The 21,597-nt window shown below is 36.8% G+C and overlaps 1 protein-coding gene across 1 annotated transcript in view; it reads left to right on the forward strand.

The window, feature by feature from the left end:
• The window catches only part of CPLANE1 (ciliogenesis and planar polarity effector complex subunit 1), a 56,645-nt gene that overhangs the window by 6,573 nt on the left and 28,475 nt on the right, over positions 1-21,597 (forward strand). Inside the window, exons 9-26 of the mRNA XM_058827044.1 lie at positions 621-870; positions 1,846-1,998; positions 3,227-3,984; positions 6,266-6,450; positions 7,337-7,417; positions 8,079-8,243; positions 8,954-9,127; positions 12,000-12,228; positions 12,456-12,589; positions 14,163-14,380; positions 14,641-14,805; positions 15,829-15,967; positions 16,317-16,426; positions 17,462-17,623; positions 17,784-17,892; positions 18,246-18,552; positions 18,983-19,916; positions 21,221-21,384. Coding sequence (XP_058683027.1) covers positions 621-870; positions 1,846-1,998; positions 3,227-3,984; positions 6,266-6,450; positions 7,337-7,417; positions 8,079-8,243; positions 8,954-9,127; positions 12,000-12,228; positions 12,456-12,589; positions 14,163-14,380; positions 14,641-14,805; positions 15,829-15,967; positions 16,317-16,426; positions 17,462-17,623; positions 17,784-17,892; positions 18,246-18,552; positions 18,983-19,916; positions 21,221-21,384 — 4,437 coding nt within the window. The remainder of the gene's footprint in view (positions 1-620; positions 871-1,845; positions 1,999-3,226; positions 3,985-6,265; positions 6,451-7,336; positions 7,418-8,078; positions 8,244-8,953; positions 9,128-11,999; positions 12,229-12,455; positions 12,590-14,162; positions 14,381-14,640; positions 14,806-15,828; positions 15,968-16,316; positions 16,427-17,461; positions 17,624-17,783; positions 17,893-18,245; positions 18,553-18,982; positions 19,917-21,220; positions 21,385-21,597) is intronic.

The raw sequence follows: 21,597 nt of genomic DNA on the forward strand, positions 1-21,597 counted from the left end.
ATGAATTATGTTGATATATTAACATATGCAGCCAATTTTTTTAGAATAAACACAAACAATGTATTATGTGGCTAATATTAGAATACATGTATAACACAGTTTTCTGAAACTCAGTAACGAGGGATTTCTGCATAAGAAGGACCCTTTTGGAAGAGAAGTATTGTGTAATTATAAAATTTTTCTATTGAATATCTGAACTGATGCTGAAATCATAAGATACAGATTTTCAAGGGATTTTTGTCTTTCATATATGACTTTCATAGTCTAACCCTTGAAATTTCATCTTCAAGCATTTGTCATACCAAATAAGGGCTAGATAAGAAAGCACGATATAGAAATGTAGCAGCTAATTATGAAAAAATACAATTATTACTAATGAAATAATAAATGGACACTGAAAACTAGTTTTAATTTATTTAAATTAAAAGAAGTTGCTGTTGTAGCAAAATACTTTGGAAAGCATAAATAGTGTTATCCAGGGTGCTCATCCTGCAAAAGTGTAGACACTTCCTTAGGATTTGGATGGTAGATTGCATGGTATTACATGTTCTGAAATTATTCTTTTCATTATTATTACATATGATAGTTTCTTCTTAATTTTTGATGTATTTCTGTTTTAGACAGCACCACTCTTGTTGTCAAGATTCCAGCCAGTCTCTTGGTTCTTCAGATTCTGAGCGTGACCTCGTGAGACAGAGATTCTCTGTTGCTTCACATTCAAGACTACCCTTCCTCATTGTCTCTGATGGATACATGATAACACTGCTAAGATTTCCTAACAACTTTTCACCATCAGGATTTGTAAGATCCCTCTTGCTTGATTCAACCCAACAGCTTGAAAACATCCGTCGGAATTTGCTGAACTTCAAGGTAGGGTTATGAACTATTTTGTAGGTTCAAATTTCATGTGCATGAAAAGGTGTAAATTCTAGACTGAGTACCTTTGAATTATGAAGTTGTTCAAGTAACCATATTAATCTGCAAACAATGAATACAGATTTCTTGAAATTTTATTCCTTTGGTGTCTGGGTGATACTTCAGTAAAGTATAGTGAGTGGGACAATCTGAACTGTCACTATATTATTTTTCTGGATGTGTAAATTAACAGGGCTTTGTATCTGTAGAGTTGATTGGGGATGTTGACAGGCATTATGCTACTCTCATCAACTCACTCTTTCAGAATGATGCACAAAGAATTCTGTAAATACTCTATGACTTAGTCCCTATGGTACTGCATGCATTTATCCACTAGGTCTTCAGTCAAGGGTGGTAATTAAAACATAGTTAAAGCATTTGTTTAATTTTCTGTCAGTTCTGAGTGGAGCTAAGTCTGGGAGAAGGAAAGCCATGGAAGGAAGAGGTTGCAACTGTTGCTGACTATGTAGGATATTATAGATATTTGCATTTGCTGATAGAATGCAGCTTTTCTTCTAATTCAGTTTCTCTTCAAATTTTTGGAGGAGTGAGTTATCATGGTATTCCTGCATAAGCTAGAGTAGTAAGCAAGGATTTGAAGATTTAAAGAGATATGGTAATAGTAAAAATGCAGAAAAACCCTACATACAGGAAAATTTCTAGGGCTTTTTCAGGCACCAAGAGAGCAGATTCTTTCAATATGAAGTAAACTTAAGTTGTCTGGTGTGAAAGAATTCTGTTTCCCTGAAGCATGGTCAAATGGTAGTTTTTTTCTGTGCAACAGATGCTTGCTGACCTGTTCTCAATGTCTGTCTGGGACTTTTGAACTGAAGCTTTTTACATCAGTAACCAATTTCCTTGACTTGTTTAGAAAGTGTCTGTCTTACTAGAAACTGATAATATGTTTTCTGTTACTGTTGTTTCTTTTAGTGTAAAGGGACATCTTGGTACTTCCGATCACTGTTGCCTTTAAAAGCTGGTCTTTTAAAACAAGTTCAAAATCAAAGTTCTATCTTTTCCACTATTCCAAGATTCCTGAAGGATGACACAGCAGAATTGAATGAGAAAACCATGGATTTACAGGTACTTAATAACATGTTTTCCACTTATCATTGTGAAACTATGTCAATTTAAGGTATTCTAAATGGAAATAACAGTGGGGTTTTAAAAAAAAATAAATAATAGATTTATTTATTCTAACCAGTGTTTTAAAAATAATTCAGTACTCCCATTTACTTCATAGGCATGAAGAATATGCTTATTTTCTCAAATTGATACTTGATTTTTTTTTTAAGCAAGTTGTTTCTTTCAGCATTTATTGACTTTTTGAAGACTATCTGTCAATATACATATATATCAGTTTATTGTGTTTCAATGCATAGAATTGTTTGTGTTGGAAGAGACCTTGAGGATCATCCAGTTCCAACCCCCTGCCAGTGTCGGGGACGCCTTTCATTAGGCCTTGGACCCTTCAAGCATAGATCATATTTCTCTGGGCAACCCATTCCAGAGTCTCAGCACTTTGAATGTGAAGAATTTCTGCCTAATATCTTGTCTAAGCCTGCCCTCTCTCAGTTTAAAACCATTGCCTCTTGTCCTGTTTCTGTCCATGTAAAAACGTCTTTTTCCTGCCCTTTTGTAGTCTCCATTATGTAATGACAGGTGCTCTAAGGTTTGCCTGGAAACCTAATACTTTGGCTTCATTTTATAAAAAAATATAACATGAGCTATTAGATATACTGGGGCTGTAGACTATTTTAGTAACAGTCTTATGCTTAGTAAATAAGATCTTTATCCTGAGTTTTAGAGGATTCTTTAATCCAAAATCTGTATTTATCTTAAGGAAGAGTGGCCCTGTGATCACAGTTATTGAACAGCCTTTCCCAACTTCATTTCATGCTTTTTAGTTCTGGTTTGTTCTTTGAAGCTTTGGAGCTTTTGTTGAATACCTTTTATATCTTACAGGTATCTGGCAAAAATCTCTGTATTGTACTCTAGACTTAATGAAGGATGGGGTTTCACTTTCTGGTATAAAATCTACTGCTGTATTGACAGTGTAATTTTGTTGTTAGTTAATTTAATTTCTATCTCCCAACTGTTTTGCAAATAATGACATTTAATTTGAGATTGAGATGAAACTGCAGTTCATTAAACATACTAGCATTTAAGCAAGATAATTAAGGAGAAACATTTCATTTATGAGACTGACTAAATGGTGATTTTTTGCAGTCTATGAGCTCTCTCTCTCTCCCTCTCCCTCTCTCTATATAAACTTGAATTAAACCATTGATTTTTTGCTTGTCTAATTTAGGACCATGAAGAAGAGTCAGACAATGAAAAGCAGTTTTACAATAGCCCTTCCAGCTTCTATAGCCAAAGAATCTATTCATTTGTTGGTAAAGCTGATGAAGGCTGCTTAGAATTCGCATCAATGTTTGATACCATCCATGTAGAAGATGATATTGAAGAGAAAGAGAAATCATCATTGGAACTATATTCCATTCAGAAAAACCTCCTTGGTGCATGGCAGATAGGGATTTCAAAAAATATGGAAGAGAAAGATGAATTACTGAATTACACAGTGAACTGCATTATCCATTTTTTCAGCATTGTTCAGTTTGTGAAATGTACTTCGCTAAACCAGGATGCATCTCTAAACAAGTCTGTGAAGAATACTCAATGGGTGCATTGTGTCCTGGAATATTTTCAGCAGTGTTTGACTGTCTTATACTGGCATTCAAGAGCCAGTGTGACTGGGCATGTAGCAAAACTGACTTTAGAAACTTTAAAACTAATGTTTATACAGCAGCAAGATCAGTTGTTCTCAAGAAATCTTCTGGCATGCTTCTGTCTTTTGAAAATGGTTTCTCACACTCTAAGCAGAGTTTGTGTACTACAGTATGAGAATTTTTTTGCATCTCCTGACAGTAATATTCTTGTGGAACTTGACTCCCTCACTGTGCCTGTTTTCTTAGTTCTTGATGACGATGCTACTCAGCAGTTCAGCTCACTGAAATCTCTGCTTAGAGAATGTCCTCAAGTAAACCATGATGCAAAAACAGAAAAAAGGTATGAATAAGCTTTGCATGGGGAAAAAAATGTACAGCAAAACCAGGTGATCAGGGCCAGCCAGCACAGGTTTACGAAAGGCAGATCCTGCATGACCAGCATGGTCTTCTGTCACAGGTGATCTACGTGATGGATGAGGGAAAGGCCGTGGAGATTATGGATATTGTCTACCTGGACTTTAGTAAAACCTTTGACATAGTTTCCCACAACTTTCTCTTGGAGAAATTGGCTGCTTGTGGCTTGGAAAAAGCACTCTTTTCTGGATTAAGATGGATTACTAGCTGATGGCTGGGCCTAGGAAGTGATGGTGAATGGAGTTACATCCTGCTGAAGCCAGTCATTTTGGTGTTCCCTAGAGCTCAATACTGGGGCCAGCCCTGACTAATATCTTTATCAATGATCTGGGTGAGGGGATTGAGAGTACCTTCACTCAGTTCACAAATAACACTAAACTGGAGGGCAGAAAGGCTCTGCAGAGAGATCTGGACTGGCTGCATTGATAGGCTGAAGCCAGCGGTGTGAGGTTCAACAAGGCCAAGTACCAGGTCCTGCCCTTAGGTCACAGCAACCTCATGCAGCACTGCAGGCTGGGGTAGAGAAGCTAGAAAGCTGCCCAGCAGAAAAGGACCTGGGGAAGATGGTCAACAGCAGCTGTACATGCGCCAGGACGGGCCCAGGTGGCCAAAAAAGGCCAATGGAATCCTGGCAGCAGGACTAGGGAAGTGACTGTTCCTGGCACTGGTGAGGTAGCACATCAAGTCCTGTGTCCAACTCTGGTCCCCACACTGTCTGAAAGGGTTGTCTAGCATTCGACCTGGCTGCCTGGGGAAGTGGGCTGAGTCTCTGTTCCTGTAGGTATTTAAAAGATGTGTAGCTGTGGTATTTAGGGACATGGTTTAGAAGCGGGCTTGGCAATGTTAATGGCTGTACACAGTGATCTTACAGGTATTTTCCAACTTAAGTGGTTCTATATGATGGAACAAAAAATGTAAGAGATAGAAGTGTAGTGAAATGCCCTTTTGGCTTTTTTCCTGCCTTTTACTCCATGAAAAGGCATAATAAACAGTTAAAACATACAGACTAAGACTCAGACCTATAGTTGAATATAGTTTGGTTATGGTGACTAAACTATCACTGTAAATCAGTTTGGAGATAGCTGATGGGTTGACAGCTGACACCAGGCCTGGTAGTGCAGCATCAATCCAGATACTGAAACTTTAGATGCTTTAACTGTCTCTTGTGCGTTTCCTAGTTGCAAACTCTATGGATCAGGAGTCTGCTCATATGCAATATATCAATGGGGTCAATTTAGTCAGCAAAGTTTTTATTCATTATGGTTGTGGTGTCTTAGAGCAATAAGAAAAATCAATTTGTGGAAACTTACTAAACTGTCAGACCTATTTCTTCCATACCTATAAACTTGACTGAAGTGTGCTGTCCAACTTTTGGGAAAGTGTGCTGTTATCACTGGAGTATTTCTGTGCTGCAAAACTCCAGTGAATCGAAGTGCGTTATTCACATGAGCAGGCTTCTTCTTTCCAGACAGTTAGAACCTAAGTAGGATTATAACTTACTAATTAATTCCTACTACAGTAAAAGGTACTTCTACAATAATCCTTAAATATACTACCTTCACTGCAAATCTGATATGCAGGTTTCAATTGTTTCAGAGAAGATAATCCATATTTTTGATTAATTGTGCTCCAAGTGCTGAGCACTGTGCATATGACTGACTCAATGTGTTAATTATGATTGCAATACTTCAAATTACAGATTGTTGCAGTTTTATGCAAGCTTTTTCAAGTCTATAACAACGTGTATTGATTGTTAAGCTTACTGTGTATCTGAGCTGGTACATCTAACAGGACTGTGTTAGGCAACAGGGACTTGCCAGTCCTAAAACCATACTCTGCAATCTTGTTTTCTTGTCTTTGCTTTTCTGTGTTATGCTTTAATTGTTTTTTAGTCAGTCTTGTTTATAAAGATACTAATACCTGTTCTGAGGTTTCTCTGAGATTATTTCATTTCCCCGTTTAGCTAACAAGGGGATTAATTTTGGGGGTGCTGAGGTTCTTAAAGTAGCTATACTTAGGAAAATACAGAAGAATTAATGTTAGTCAAAAATTAGGCAAATTTTTTTCCCCTCACTGAAGTCAAGAAAGTAGCTGATACAACTTAATTTTCAGGTGCATAATGCAAAATAAAAGAATGTAGGAAATTGGTGTAAGCAACTCTGTTAATTCTTGCTTAATTTCATAATATTGTACTTCTTGAAATACAGGTTGACTGTACTATGGCAACTATTGTATAAGAAAGTGGTTTGGTATCAGGTGCAGCTGAAAAGGAAAATGAACAAGAATGAGGAAGAGGCTTCTGTTGTCTCATTGCTTTTAAGTCATGTTCAAGCAACCCTCCAGTCTTCAGGAATGACATTAGAACAACATCTGAAGATTAATTCTATAGCTGGTTAGTAAAAATGTTTATTGTAAACTGGGAAAATTAGGTCCAGCTTAACAATCAGTAACTGACTACCAGATTTTTAAAAAGGGAACATTAGGACTTCTCTTAAAATTCATAATTCTGTCTTAAATACTTCATGTCCTGGTATTAGAACAATTCTGTCTATAGATTGTATTATAATCTTTAGAGCTTATTAAACTAAATAAAAAGGCTGAATTTACTTCAGTTTGCTTTGAGTTGTGTCCTAAAGAATCTGAATGAAAGATTTAAATTCTGATCTCCTGTGTTGTTTCTTCTGAAGTAAATGGGTGTCACAATGTGTCTCTTACTGGATTTCTGTGTAAAAACCTTGTTCACTCCATATGGTCATTGCAGATAGCAGCTTGTTGTATTCACAGTGTAGTTGGCTTCAACTAAATATCTGAATTAGTGTAACCTAAGGTACTTGGTAATCTAGTATATTTATTTTCCAAGTTGTAGCCTAATTTCTCACATTTTACTGTCCTATGTTCTACCTTCCTTTTGACTTCTACACTGCTTAGCACAGCTTCCCATTTATGTCTTCCTTCATAATGCTGTTTCCTTGCCATGTTCTTGATCTCTCTCACTTAAATGACAATTCTAACTCCTCTTTCTACAGCACTCCATACAACACCTTAGCTCCTCCTGGAGGAGAGCTCACCCATTACCTGTCCTTGAATGGAGTATTCAAAGTCATCTTCTCTCAGATGCTCAAAACTTTGACTTAATTGTGAGAATAGAAGTTTACTGGGGGGTCAGATATTTTGTTCTGCTTTCAGTAAATCTTTGATGCTGGAATAAGAGCATATGTATTTGTAAATGTGAAATAACTATGTGGAGCTTTTAATTTGTCAATATGTGACTTTTATAGGTGAGGAGCAGTTCCTTCTAGGCTCATACAGAGAATCTGTGGATATTTGGAAAAGATCTCTTTGTGAACTCAAGACAAAAGGTAAGGGATAAAATCTTTGAGAATGCAGGGGTAAGTTGTATAATCATTTTGCATTTGTGACTCTGTTTGCCCTTCAAAAAGAGGGGGGGAAAACAGATGAACAAAAATCAACTTTTTTAGTAGCTGTAAAATTAAAATAATTAGTATTTGGAAAGTAACAAAACTTGTGTCAGGAGTTTTTGTAAGAGTTGATTTGAAACAGATATACTAGAGTCTCTTTCCAGACATCTTGTAAAAATGTTCTGCTGATTATTAGAATGAAGAATACTTTATTGAGGAAAAAAATTCAGGATATTAGAGGCTTGGTGGATGTCTAAGCAACTCCACCGTAGTTCAGGCATTCTTTCTTTGAAGTCTAGTCTTCCTTAAGCTCTCCTGTCTGTCTGTGACTTAACAGTTATGCCTAGTATTGTTTTGAAAACTGACATATCTCTAGAAATAAAAATGTTGTGGATGAACATTAACTTACTAGGGTCTTAGAGGCTGTATAGAAGGATCATATTTTAAAGTAGCTGCTCCTGATTTCTACTCATCAAAGTGAGTTGTTTAAGGAGATGTGTTTCTGGAGAGGAAAGAACTGGTACTTTCACTTGCTGCATCTGTTTTTGTGTTTGTTTCTCTTCCACTTGAACTTCTACCATTTTTTACTCTTTTAACGCAGGAGGAAAAAGAGCATATTTTCTTCAGCGTAGATACTATCTTGCAATATTGTTTTGTCACCTGTATCAGTATAACCTGTGTGAAGCTCAGGGACTCTGTGATCATCTGGTAAGAGAGATTTTAAGGCGATCACGGCTCTCCACAAGTCAGATGGAAAATTTTTCTGGTATGTTACATTGCCTAAAAGTGTGATAAGGTATGTTGGCACTGTTTGAATAAACTAGTGTCTAATTTCTGTGCCTTCACATGCACACCTGACAGCTTTAGACACTTTTCGCTTTATACTGTTTTCAGTGACTTTTTCTGATCCTCAGATGATATTTATGCTGCACTTGTTGGAATATATGTTTAGACAACTCTCATTGTCTACTAGTCACCTGCTAAATATTTTTAGACTGAAATGTTCTCCAAGAAAAACTTTGAATAAGACAGATATGGGGGAAATGATGAGATTTGATTTTATATTAATTAAACTTTTTTTATGAGACAATATGAAAAAATAGCAGATTTTAGTTTGGTCACCAGTCCTTATTTGACAGTGGGATGTTTTTGCAGATGCTTGTAAATTTATTTTTTTTTCACAAAGTCTGAAATCTGAATTTCTTAGTTTCCACAAGCATTTTTTTGATTCAAGGCAGGTCTAAATTTAGATAGTCAAGTCCATTTCCAGTGATTAAAAACCTAGTATAAAAGTATTCTAATATTCGTATAATGTATAATTATGTAAAAGCTTAGGCTCTGTAAGTTCTGCAAGCTTGTCAAGGAATTATGTAAGTTTGCTTGTTTTAAAAAAATGTAACCTGTGATTAAATAATTTTAACATTCAAATTTAAAATATTTTTTCTCATAATGTTACAATTTGATTTTCTTTCTCAGATATCAAATATTTTCAGCATGAACTATGGATAGTAACCAGCATTCATACTGACACTGCCATGGCTGTGATTCGATCCATGGCACGATTCATGGCTGCTTATTTCACAAAGCAGCTGCTCTATATCTTTCCCCCCCACAGTGTTGACATCCTTAATCCACTACACATCAAAAAAGGTATTTCCTGTACAAGCAGTTCTAGTTGCTTAAATCTTACCATTTTTTTCACATGTATCAATGATGTTTGTTATACTTTAACTTGATGATCAAGTTAGCTTTTCAGTGAAGTAGGAGACAGGGAAAAAAATCATAAAGATGTCACAAAAAAAGTGTTGTTGATGCAATTTTTGTTCCAACAGATAGGCTCATTTAGGCTGGAAGATACCTGTAAGATCACTGTGTCCAACCATTAACATTGCCAAGCCCACCACAAAACCATGTTCCTAAACACCACAGCTATACATCTTTTAAATACCTACAGCAATGGAGATTCAGCCCACTTCCCCAGCCAGCCAGGTCCGATGCTTGACAACCCTTGTAGAGAAGCAGTTTTTCCTGATATCCAGTCTAAACCTCCTCTAGTACACCTTGAAGCTATTTCCTCTTCTATCACTTGGCACTTGGGAGAAAAGATGGATCCCAACCTGGCTACAGCCTGCCTGCCTTCAAGGAGTTGTAGTGATTAAAGTCTCCTCCGAGCCTCTTCTCCAGCCTAAACATCCCCAGCTCCCTCAGGTGTTCCTCACAGGACTTGTGCTCCAGACCCTTCCCCAGCCTTGTTGCCCTTCTCTAGACTCACTCCAGCATCTCAATATCTTTCTTGTTCTGAGAGGCCCTGAACTGACCAAAGCATTCAAGCTGACCTCACCACTGCTGAGTACAGAGGGACAATCAGTACCCATATCCTGCTGGCCGCACTATGCCTGATATAAGCCAGGATGCCCTTGGCCACCTGGGCACACACACTGGCTCATGTTCAGCCACTGTCAAGCAGCATGCCCAAATCCTTTTCCACTGGACAGCTTTCCAGGCTTTCTTCTCCCAGCCTGTAGTGTAGCCAGGGGTTGTTGTGACTTAAGTGCAGTCCTGACACTTGGCCTTGTTAAATACCATACAATTGTCCTCATTCTGTCAATCCAGAACCCTCTGCAGAGCCTTCCTGTACCCTGTCGTAGAAGGAGATCAGGCTGGTCAAGCAGGACCTGCCTTTTTTGAGTCCCTGCTGGCTGGGACTGATCCTGGTTGTCCTGTACATGTCTCATGATGACTCTCAAGATGATCCTTGACTTTCCGCTGCACCACAGTCAGGCTGACAGGTCTGTAGTTCTCCAAACCGTTCTTCCAGCTCTTCCTGTAGACGCGTGTCCCTTTTGCCAGCCTCCAGTCAGCTGGAACCTCCCTGGTAAGCCAGGACCATGGGTAATGATGGAAGCTGGCTCAGTACATGGTAGATCCCATCCAGCCCAACTGTGTGTGTCTAAGTGGTGTATCAGGTTGCTGACCATTTTCCCTTCAACTGGGATCTTCATTATGTTCCCCATTCCTGTCTTCCAGCTTAAAGGGCTTGTTATTCAGAAAACTGGTCTTACTATTAAAGACTGAGGAAGGGAAGGCATTAGGTATCTCAACCTTTTTGTCATACGTTGTCACAATTTTGCCTAAAGATCTGCTCTGACTGACTTTGATCCTCCCAAAAGTGAGATACCAGCAGTGCTGAAGAAGTAGTTGAATTGAATCTGTGATTTGGGGTGACCCCAGCTGAAAAGCTAGAGGAAAGCATTATTTGCTTATCTGACAGTCAGGGGCTTGGAATCTAAATCCAAATGCTTCGGATACCATATTGTCAAAGCAGGTGGGAATGCCAAGTGTCTTGATGTTGAACACAGGTAGTACTTGTTAGTACTTTAAGTCCTGCTTCTCAGCTTTTTTTCTGAGAATTACTCTTTATCACAGTGAGTGGTTTGAGAGATTCTATTTAAAGATTTCCTTTGTTAGGAAATTTTTATTTTCAGAGCTACTTTTTCAAATGTGTGTGAGAATAAAGATTTGTTTGTAAGCATATTAAGTACTGTACCAATAAGTTGATGTTATAATGCTACATATTTTTTCACAACATTAACTTACATTGATTGATGAGGTTTTCTGTAGTGTGTTTGAATACATTGAGTATTTTTAACGTTTCTGTACTACAGCATGCACTGGTATCTACTTTTTTCTTCATGGTCTTTTGAATACTTTATTTGGACAGCTTTTAAGATAAAACCTACAAAATAAAACCTTAATTTTAATGCTTGATCAGGCAAAGATCAATGTATATGGTGAGACAATTGGGATAAAATTACATTGGCACAAGCTGGATTACTGTGAATATCTCCTAAGTAATGCCATTGTCTGAGCAAAACAGAAACTGTGAGAGAAGCAAATAACTCCTTAGAATTCATGTTGATCAGCACCTCTCCAGGAGAACCAGGAAGCAAAACCTAGAAAAACAAATCTAAATCTAAACAAAGAAGGAGATACTAAATTTGTCTGAAGTTTGTCTCTCTGTACTCTCCTAAAATCAAAGAATCACGGAATATTATGTTCTGCTCTTTCTCAAAAATGCATTTTAGCATTCTGTCTTCTGCAATAAGCTCAGTATGTACAAACAATGTGGGTACACTAGGAAAACTCTAGGAGTTTCCATTTATCTCAGGTGTACCCTCTGGTATATCCTACAGATATTAAAAAAGTTTGCAAATGGTCCATCAGTGAGATGAAATATTTAAAGTAAAAAAAAACAACAAAAAACCACAAGTTTTGCACTTGCTTTCATATCCCACATTATTAAGCAGGAAATAGCGTGTTTTGAACACACTCTTATACCATTGCATGAGCTGCATTTGCTGTTGCAGATGTATTTCTATAGTGTACCTCTAATAAAAGTAAATTAATAATAAAAGCAATTGTACACTGATACAAATCCACAAGCAGTGTGAACAAATGTAGATTATTGATCTGATAGCATGAGGATTTGTGTAAACTCTAAAATGTGCTTTTCGTGTCACAGAGTTACCTTCTCGTGTCATTCCACTGCAACACTGTTTGGTTACCAGAGCTGTCAGGGACCAGAACCTTTCATCTGTGTGGACAGCTGAATATGCTCTTGATTTGTTCTTTATTGGTGGACTCATTCCAGAAGCTGTGTGGTTAGCACACACACTTGGGGACTGGAAGCTCTCTGTTTCAATTGGTCTGGCCTACCAGCTGTATTATCAGAACTCTGATGAGCTCTCAAGGTAAATTTGCAATGTTATATTTTGTTATATAGTTATTTCCATAAAGCTTATTGTTACAAGCCCTATATATTGCCTCAGAAATTCATATTCCCAGACTCATACTGGGTGTAGAACTTAAGGTATTATGATTAGTTATTTTGGCATAGATATTCGTTTAACAGACCTTCATCAGATTATGTATGGATATTACTTTGTTATTCACGAGCAGTTTCTTGTTATACTTTCAGAATGAAAGAACCAGAGTGTCACCTGCCATTAAGTTTATTACCAGTGCAGACTTTTCAGGAAAAGTTGCAGTCTTTGTTAGGACAGCCAGTAACTTCTGAAACTTCAGGACACATTAAACACAAGAAATTCACAGGTACTTCAAAGGAGAAATAGTTGTGGTTATTTTTCATGTTATTTGACTACATATTCAGTGTTATACACTGTCTGAGAAAGAAAATTGCTTTGCCTTCTTCAGTGTGTGCATTACAGTTATAGTATTCAAGCACTTTAATTTCATGAAGGTGTGTGTTTTGGCTTTGATCATTCTAGAAATGGAATATGTTATCAATCTTGTCTTCTCATTTGCATTGTCCAAATCTCTGTTTGACTGTTTGACTTGATATAAACATCTTTGGAAGAAAACGGAATATTCGTTACAATAAACAAACAAAAAATATTACTGTATTAACAGTATGGGAAGTATCATCACACTTGAAATTAGCTACAAGAAGCTGTTCGGTTTTGCCTTTTCCTTTCTGATAAAGTGGCTCCGCAGGTCCAGCAGCTAGCAAGGCTGAGACTGTATTCCCAGTAGGCGTGTACACAAGCACATATACACAGCACCTATATACACGGCCACACATGAACATACCTATAACATAACATATAACATAACATACAGACCTGCTTACCACACACAGGCAGCACCAACAACCCTAACACCTTTCCCTCTCCTCTTGGTCAGGGTGAAGGTCTGCACATAGATACCTGCTTGTACAGTGTGTATCACTCCAGTAGCTGGGCCAGTAGCAGGACCATTAGCTGAGTAGATGGCCAGCAGGCCCTGTTGCTGAGTGTCACAGGTTGCTCATGTCTGTGTATGTGAGACCCCAAAGCCCCATCCCCTCTCTGTCTTCTGGTACAAACCCACTCCAAACACTCTCTTCCCCCCTTCCACTGTCCATGCACCACCACAGCAGCAGGCCTGGTGTATACAGTCCTGTCAATACACAGGATACAGCAGAGAGCTGGTCTGAGCTCCTCAGCCTGTCCAAGTGCCTAACCTTTAGAGACAGACACATACTTATATACACACTGTCTTTGTGGCATATAGTCATGGCTTTCTTGGTCTCCCCCCCGTCTTGCTCCTAGAGACATGAAGACACGCAAGCAGGTTTATCAGTTGTCTCTCTGGCTGTTGACCAGGTCTTCACTGGTCCCTGTGGATACTGTGAACTCCTAACTTACCTGCTGAAATTCACACTGTTAGCTGGATCAACCTGTCTTCCTTTATATTCTACAGAAAGTTTACTGGCACAATCTCTATATTTTATTCTCTTTTTCTCTGTAAACATTTCAAGTTCTTATCAGCAGGTGGATGTACTTAATGATGAAAGAGTTGCTTTAGTCATTATTAATAATGTACCTGTTTATGCCATCTTGGTAACAATGATTTGCCAGAATGTTATGCCAAGCAAGTGCCTTGTGAAAAAGTTGAGTTCTCTACCTAGAAAGGTAATAGACTTCATGGTAATGGGGTAAAACTTGAAATTGGTAGTTGAATACTAGTTTTTAAACGTAGAAAATCTTAACTTACAACAAGTAGGTAAGACCTATCATTGTAATACGTGAATGCAAATTCAGACAATGTAACCTCATGATGTCATAATGAAGATCCATGTATTGATTCAATTAATTTATCAGTTTCTGGGCTTAATATTTTATAGATCCCATTGAAGAGGAAGATGCAGATTTTCTTTACAGTTCAATACAGGAACTGCTAAAAGCAGCTGTTATGGCAGATGTTGATATTCTCTCAGAGACATTCCAGCTTTTGATGGATTCTGCCAAAGATGTTTGCAGAAAGTTTTATGGTTTGGTTCCAGTTGGGCTCTGTCTTCCAGCCCCACCATTGTACTGTCCTCAACCAGCTTCTCTCAGTGAAGTAAGTGTGTTTCTTGTGTATTTATTTGAGTGTACTTATGAATCTTTATGAGCTCTATTCTGGTTCCTTTGAGTGCATTTTTCTGTTTTCTTCCATGTGTGCTCATTTACGTAAGCAGCACAGCAGTGATGAGAAAGTACGTGTACCACTGTGTTTTTTTCCATAAATGATCTATGCTGTAAAGAAAAAGGGATTAGGACCAGTAACAACAGTTGTATGTCTTTCCTAATTTTGGACTTTCTTTCTCTTTACATTTTCAGGAAGGCAGCGATGACATTCTTTTAAAAACAGAGAAAGAAGTCCGTCAGAAAGTGTCTGGAGTTCTTCAGCGAATTATCTTGCTCTTCCGGGCTGCTCATTGTTCTTGCTCTGCAGCACAGTGGTATATTACACAGCTGAAGTGGGCTAGAAAAGTTATGCAGAAGGTAAACATTTAACTTTATATTTTTACTTGTTTATCAGTTGTAAATATTACTGATGAGTTGCAGTTGCAGGAGTCTTACCTTGTCTTTGATGTCATGTTTTGTACATGTCACCTTCTACTTTTATACATGTTTATTTTTTAGGAAAACAGAACTTAAAGAAATAGAGTATCTAATTCATAAAGTGTTTTCTTTTGGGTGTCTTTCTGTACTTACTTGGTAACATACAAATTCATTTATTTTCCATTGAAAGAAAAAAGCAGACTTCAATTGGGAGTTATAACTGTTAGCTGGAAATATGGTCCAAATCACTCAGGACTGAATATGTAACAGAGAAGGTAATGCTCACTTCAGCTGAAGGGATCATCTTAGTGCACAGAACTTGTAAGATCTCATTTTACTTTTGTGCAATTTTTTTGCACAGAAACAAGTTCGGAATAAATTGATTTAAAGTTTTTGGTAAAATCAGTCATTTCTTAGGTCATTGTAACACAGCTACTTAAAAAAGGTTGAGTTGGTACAGAAGGGAGTGTGTGCAGCTCTCCCTTCCTGCAACCCCCCTGAACCAGTATTAATTCAGTGATTGAGATCAGGAACTGGTCTGACTGAAAAGTATTGACTTCTGTTTGCATGGTCACATGCCTAATGTTGGCATGAGGAGCTGGTCAGACATACCAGCAGAAACTGGGGGCAAAGCTAGTCAGCCTTGGTGACAGCAACCTGGACTGTGTTGAATCAGACTGGATTTTTTGCCTGTGATCTTAGTTCTTCTTACGCTTTGTGTTACTCTTGTATTTCATGGTAATCATGAGTAGCATTCAAACAAAAGCATTTTTTGTGCCATAGCCCATATTAAACATATTCCTTCAAATGAATTTTCAGAATAGTTACCTGAAGAAAATGGAAAACAAACTTCAAGGGAGTTGAACTGATCTTGGCAGTATTCTGGTAACTGAGAGGCTGTGCATTTAGTAGTGATACTGGTTTTTATTTCTATTTTGATTGGTTTTTTACCTATTTTTATAGATTCGGATGAAAGGCTCTCTTCCTTTGCTAAGCCCATTCCCAGAGACTTTGCTTCGTTACTGCAATTTCTGCACTGTTCTCTATGGATCTACATCTTCTGGAGCCCATCAGTTTGATGACATTACCTGTAAAATTTTGGGTCAGTATGCAGTAACATAAAATAATTTAGAGCTGGAAAAAAGAACACTAGTGAAAATCCACAGGTGGCAAATTAGCTCTTATTAGCTTGAAATAGTACATCGCAATGTGTCATGAACACATTTAATTTCCAGCTTTTGTGTTAGTTATCCAAACTCTTTCCCTAAAATGTGCTCTTCTGGTTTGGGGATGGGGGGGTGGATGATGTTACAGACCTGACAGATGTGAAAGAACATGAGCACTAAGTGGGACTAAGGGGCTCTAACTCCTGAGCAATACTGAAAAATCTCAGGCTGTTATATTTAATTTGTTTAAATAGAGTCTCACCACATTGCATGTTTGTATTGTAGGTTGGTTCCGAGAGTTCTGTGCATTATGTTGGATGTTTCATGTTCGTGAAAAATTATCTGACAGCTGTAGGCGGTACCAAACTGCAAGGGAAAATATTAATAATATCAAGGTAATTGTATTACTAATATATTGTATATACTAATATATTGTATATACTAATATATTGTATATACTAATATATTACTAATACATTGTTTATACAAATTGTATATTACTAATATAGTACAGATACATCTTAATTTCATGAAGGTATGAGAAGAATTCTAAAGGTCTGCTCTATATTTCTTCTAACTTCCATCACAGAAGTTCTGTGAGAACTTCTATTTGCTTAACAGAACAAAATGAGCACAGTGTTTGCAATGTAAATTATGTATTTGATGCTATGGAGTAGTGTTCTGTGCATGTAATCTCTGTTTTCTTGACAGTGTTTTTGTTAGGCTTTGCTTGGTGTTTGAGTCAGAAGAACCTAAGAATTTACTTTCTGGTTTGTTTTCTTCCCCATTACATCAAGATAGTTTGAATATTTCCTGAATATATACAAAAAATGGGGTTTATGGTGTGCTAAATATACATGCTTGTCAGAAAAAGTAACAAAAAAAATTAAAATTTAATCATGTTTTCTCCATTTACACCTTCATCAATTGATGTCAGAGGTCCAGGAAGAAAAAGAGGAAACTACTAGCATGTTTGTCATGTATTCTGTAGCAAGTCCAAGATTTTTCTTCACCAGGAAAACTCAGTTTCAAGATAAACAGGATGGCTCTGTTTGAAATGGTTTAATATTCTGATCTTTCTCTACTTTGTGTGACAATGATAAATGAGATAGAAAATACTATTTCACAGCTTAGGCAAACCCTCAAGTTTTAATTGTAACTGCAAACAAACTCTTCAGCAGAGTGCTAATAGAATTATTTCCTAAGCTGGTTTTAAAAAGCTCTTTTTTCTCTCTTTTTTTTTTTTAATGTGCTTTATAGTCCATTACAACACTGATCTGTTTCCTCCCCTCATACACTACTCTGCTTGGCAGATAAGCTAGAGATTTTTATTCTTTGTGGCTAGGAGAGAAGCATTATTATATGCAATGTATGAATAATTTTGCTGAAATATATTGTTCATACAATAATGTTTCTGGTGGTTTTTTTAGGATCCGAATAAGAACGGATATGATGCCTACATCATTGAGCATTGTCTGAATGCAGTGGAGTGGGCTTGTAGAATGCTTCCTTTCTGCAGATTTATGAATACTGAAGAATTAGTTCAAGATATAATTTTGAGTCTGCTTGGAGAATTGCCACCAATAAAAAAGGTAAAAGACATTAAAACTGGAATAAAAGCAATAGAGATTATCACCAATATTTCTCCTCCCTGGAAAACCAACTAGTTAGATTTTCTCGTGGTGTAATTTCTGTGTGAAAAGGCACCTACTTGTATGGTAGCTACTGGAAAATACACTTTTTTCTGTGTAGGTGGCAGAGATTTTAGTGAAAGCATTTCCTAATCCTGAAGATATAAGAGTTTCACTAAGAGATAAATATCACGGACTTCAGCAGCGACTCAGACACAGTACTGTTAAAGGTAATGTTCACCATTCTTCAAGAAGTTTTAAACAAGCTTTGTTTTTTATCCTAGTTATCAGCTTGTGACAATATTTTCTTTCTTGCCCCATGTAAAACAATTACTGTAATTTTTAGTTGGACAGCTTTGAGTCTTGAGAGAAATTTTGTGGTTTCTTTCTGGTATATGTCTATACCAGTCACAGGGTATTGTGGCTTTCAAAATATTTTTGTTGCTTCAATTTATCACAGTTTCTTGTTGAATTTATAAATGGCTCTAATTTATGTTTTTAATTGAAATACAATACATGTCTCAATTTGAGAGACTAAACCGAAAAATGAGATTGAAAACTTGTTTTTTTTTTCTTTCAGTAGGTCCTGAAAGTGAAGAAATGATGTCAGCTGTTATACAGACTGCTGAAGAAGTGAGGAAAAAGGCCTTGAGATATGTAGCAAAGAACATAGGCCTTATAGAAATTAGTATTTGGGAGCCAGTAGAAGAGGGAGCATCAAAGGATGAGGAACACAGTTTTGACAGATTCTCACTAGGCACAAGTCTAAGCACAAGCACACTTACTGATGTTGGGAATCCTCAGGTATATAGTGATACAGACATGGCAGACACACTTTCGGATGCTTTGCTTACTGAAGGAACAACAGCTCAAGCACCTTTATTCCCAAGGTATGAAAAAATGGCAGCAGAAAGCTTTTGATTTAAATTGGGGGCGGGGGAGAGAAAGTAAGGAAGAGCTGTCTCCTGCTATCAAGTAATTTCTTCAACAAACAGGTTGTCACTATGGGTGATTTATCAAGTGAAGAATTACAGATTTCCCAAATCTTAGAACTGCCAACGTTATATCAGTTAGTATGTGACTAATATATTATTGAAGTGTAAGTTACTATCAGCTATGCCTACATTCATATATATTACTGCCTAGTTTCTGTAGATGGGTTTTAAATTTTATTAATTTGCCACATACACTTAGTACTAATGTAAATTTGGGGTTGTTGGCTATTTTTAACTTCAGTGGAAGATAAGGAGCTAATGTTGCGTGTAATTCTTCTTAAAATGGATTTGGGTATTAATGGTGCATACATTTATTGTCTTACAGGGAAAATGAACTCCAACAACAAAAGGAAATAGGTAGTAAAAATACCACACACAAGATAAAAGCTCCTAACTGTAAAACAAAACATAAAGACAAAGTGTGTAGGAGAGACATGCTTAATCAATGTAATTTGCCTATAGTTGGGGCATGGGAATTTGAACGTGATGATGATGAGTATGTTAGATTTTTAGAACTCTTTTTGAGTTATGTTCTTGAGAGAGACCTGATAAAGTACAGTGGCCTTGGAATTCCATTTCTCAGTAGCTTTTCTGGAGCACTTAAAAAACATGAATTGAACTCTCTCTTTTTTGATATTCACACAACACTAAAACGCCGAAAAAGCAAAATGAGAAGTCAAAGTGTGTTTAGAGCAGGGTCGTGCTATACTGTCACCCTGGCATCTAGTGACCTTGAAAAAGTGTCTGGCTGTAATGAAAACAAAAATATTTTGGAAAAACCAACAGTTGTGTACTCTGTTGGACAGACCACGGAACCTTCTGTGTGTAACCTAACAAAAGGACTTAAAGAAGGCTTATTTGGTCTAAAACACAAGTCAATATACAGAGCTCAGACTGACAGTCAAGGAGTCACTGTTCCACTAACAAGCCAGACCTTTCCTAGCCATACTTCCTCTACCTTGCAAACTCAGGCAATTTCTAAGTATGTTTACAAAACTCTTGATGTGGCTGATATTGTACCAGCAGAAGAACTGCCTATAGAATTGATGGGCAAATTGAGCAATATTTCAAAATTGCTGGAGTGGATGATCAGATGGTCCGATAAAAGACTGCTCTGTGGTTCCAATAAACAAGATTCCTTAGAAGAGTCTCTCCCAATGATACATGTGAAAACATCATCAGCAGCTGTCCTTACATCTTTTTGGTTGTTAGAACAGTTATATGGAGACAGAACTCAAACAAGGAGCGAAAAATGTAAGGTAAGAAAAAGGATGGGACAAGCGTCACTGAAATGTGTGAGTTATGCCAATAAGGAAAAATCACATACATATTTTACCTCATAAAACTACCTCATAGTTCTGTTCTCAGTAAAACATGGAATATTGATTAATAACCTTTAAGAGCTGATGAGAAAAGAGTAAAATTCCAGAAATACTGAAATTCTCTCAGAAGAAATATCTGAGTTGGAGATGAAAGTTCTCTTTGGAAGTTGAAAATATAAGTCATTTATCCAGATACCACATTTTTTCCTTATACATTTGTCCACTGTGTCTAGCTTTAGACATCATTTTTGAAAAAACAGACTGCTGGAGATAGAATATGGCAAAGCAGGGCAAAGAATAAAGAAATAGTTCCTCTTGCAAGAGTGTAAATTCATTTGTCTTTGAGCACAGTACAGATAAATTCTGACAGGAGTTTTTTAACTGGTTAACAGTACGGATAAATTCTGACAGGAGTATTTTAACTGGTTAACAGTACAGATAAATTCTGACAGGAGTATTTTAACTGGTTAACAGTACAGATAAATTCTGACAGGAGTATTTTAACTGGTTAAAGATCGGTGAAAAATTACTAGCACTATTACAGAAATTTGGACTATATGTGTCAGGAAGGACATATAAAGGAAGACATTTACCAGAGGAATATGGTATATATTGCTTTAGTTTATACTTTAGGGACAACTGGATCACTTAGCTTCTTTAATTAATAGTACATAGAGTCAGAGAATACATGAAAGGCTTTAGGGGAAGAGGGTTGTGGGACTTCTTTTGAGAAGGCGTTTCTCCAATTTCAAAAGAGTTTTTTTCCTTACTTTTGGGTTGCATTTTCTGTGTTTTGGGCAAGTATTTTATTTAGAATTTAAAAATTCTGTGCATGCATCTAACTACAAGGTTATGTATGTCTTTTTGCCTTTCATACTGTTTTCAGTGGTAATTTGAGAGTTCTATATTATCTGGATAAGACCAAATCTTACTCTATGTATTTGTCTTGATTATATTGTCATATATTGTCTTTGACAATCCACACTCAGTTGACACTGAGAAATCTTTCTTGTATTTCCTTTGGATAATTCAGAGGACTATTGCTTCACTTAGTGCAAAAAGGGAAAAACTCATGTTTTACAGGCAGCCGTAAATCCAGGATTTCTTGGCTCTATAATAAAGAAAAGTATGTGAATTAAGTATAATCATTCTATGTGAAAGCATTGTGGTTCTTTTTAAAGTACCTGGTGTCTTTTTTTTTTTAACTAGTGATTTTTGATTTTCATTATTTCTATTAATAGCATCCAGATGATCAATATCTGAAAGAAATTGCATCTCTATCAGAAGCCCAGTCTAGAACAGAGGAAGAAAGTAGTATGGCTGAAAGCTCTTCCACAGTGGCCAGTTCTCCTCTAGATATACAGATTGTACAAGTCTATGATAATCTTTGTGAAAGTGATTTGGGGTAATTCTTTTTTTTTCCTAAGGACTCTAGTTGGTCATTTTTCCTCTCCTGAGTATCATGAAGAAATCTACTGTTATTGTGTGTTATATACATGTTTAATTTTGTGTGAAAAGTCAAACTTAGGCATATTGATAACAGTTGCGTGAAGCAAATTAAATATTCTCCATAATCTCATGAATATTAGATAGAAAATAATGTAGCTGTTGCATATTA

This window comes from Poecile atricapillus, chromosome Z, assembly GCF_030490865.1.
Source record: "Poecile atricapillus isolate bPoeAtr1 chromosome Z, bPoeAtr1.hap1, whole genome shotgun sequence".
NCBI classification, from domain to species: domain Eukaryota; kingdom Metazoa; phylum Chordata; class Aves; order Passeriformes; family Paridae; genus Poecile; species Poecile atricapillus.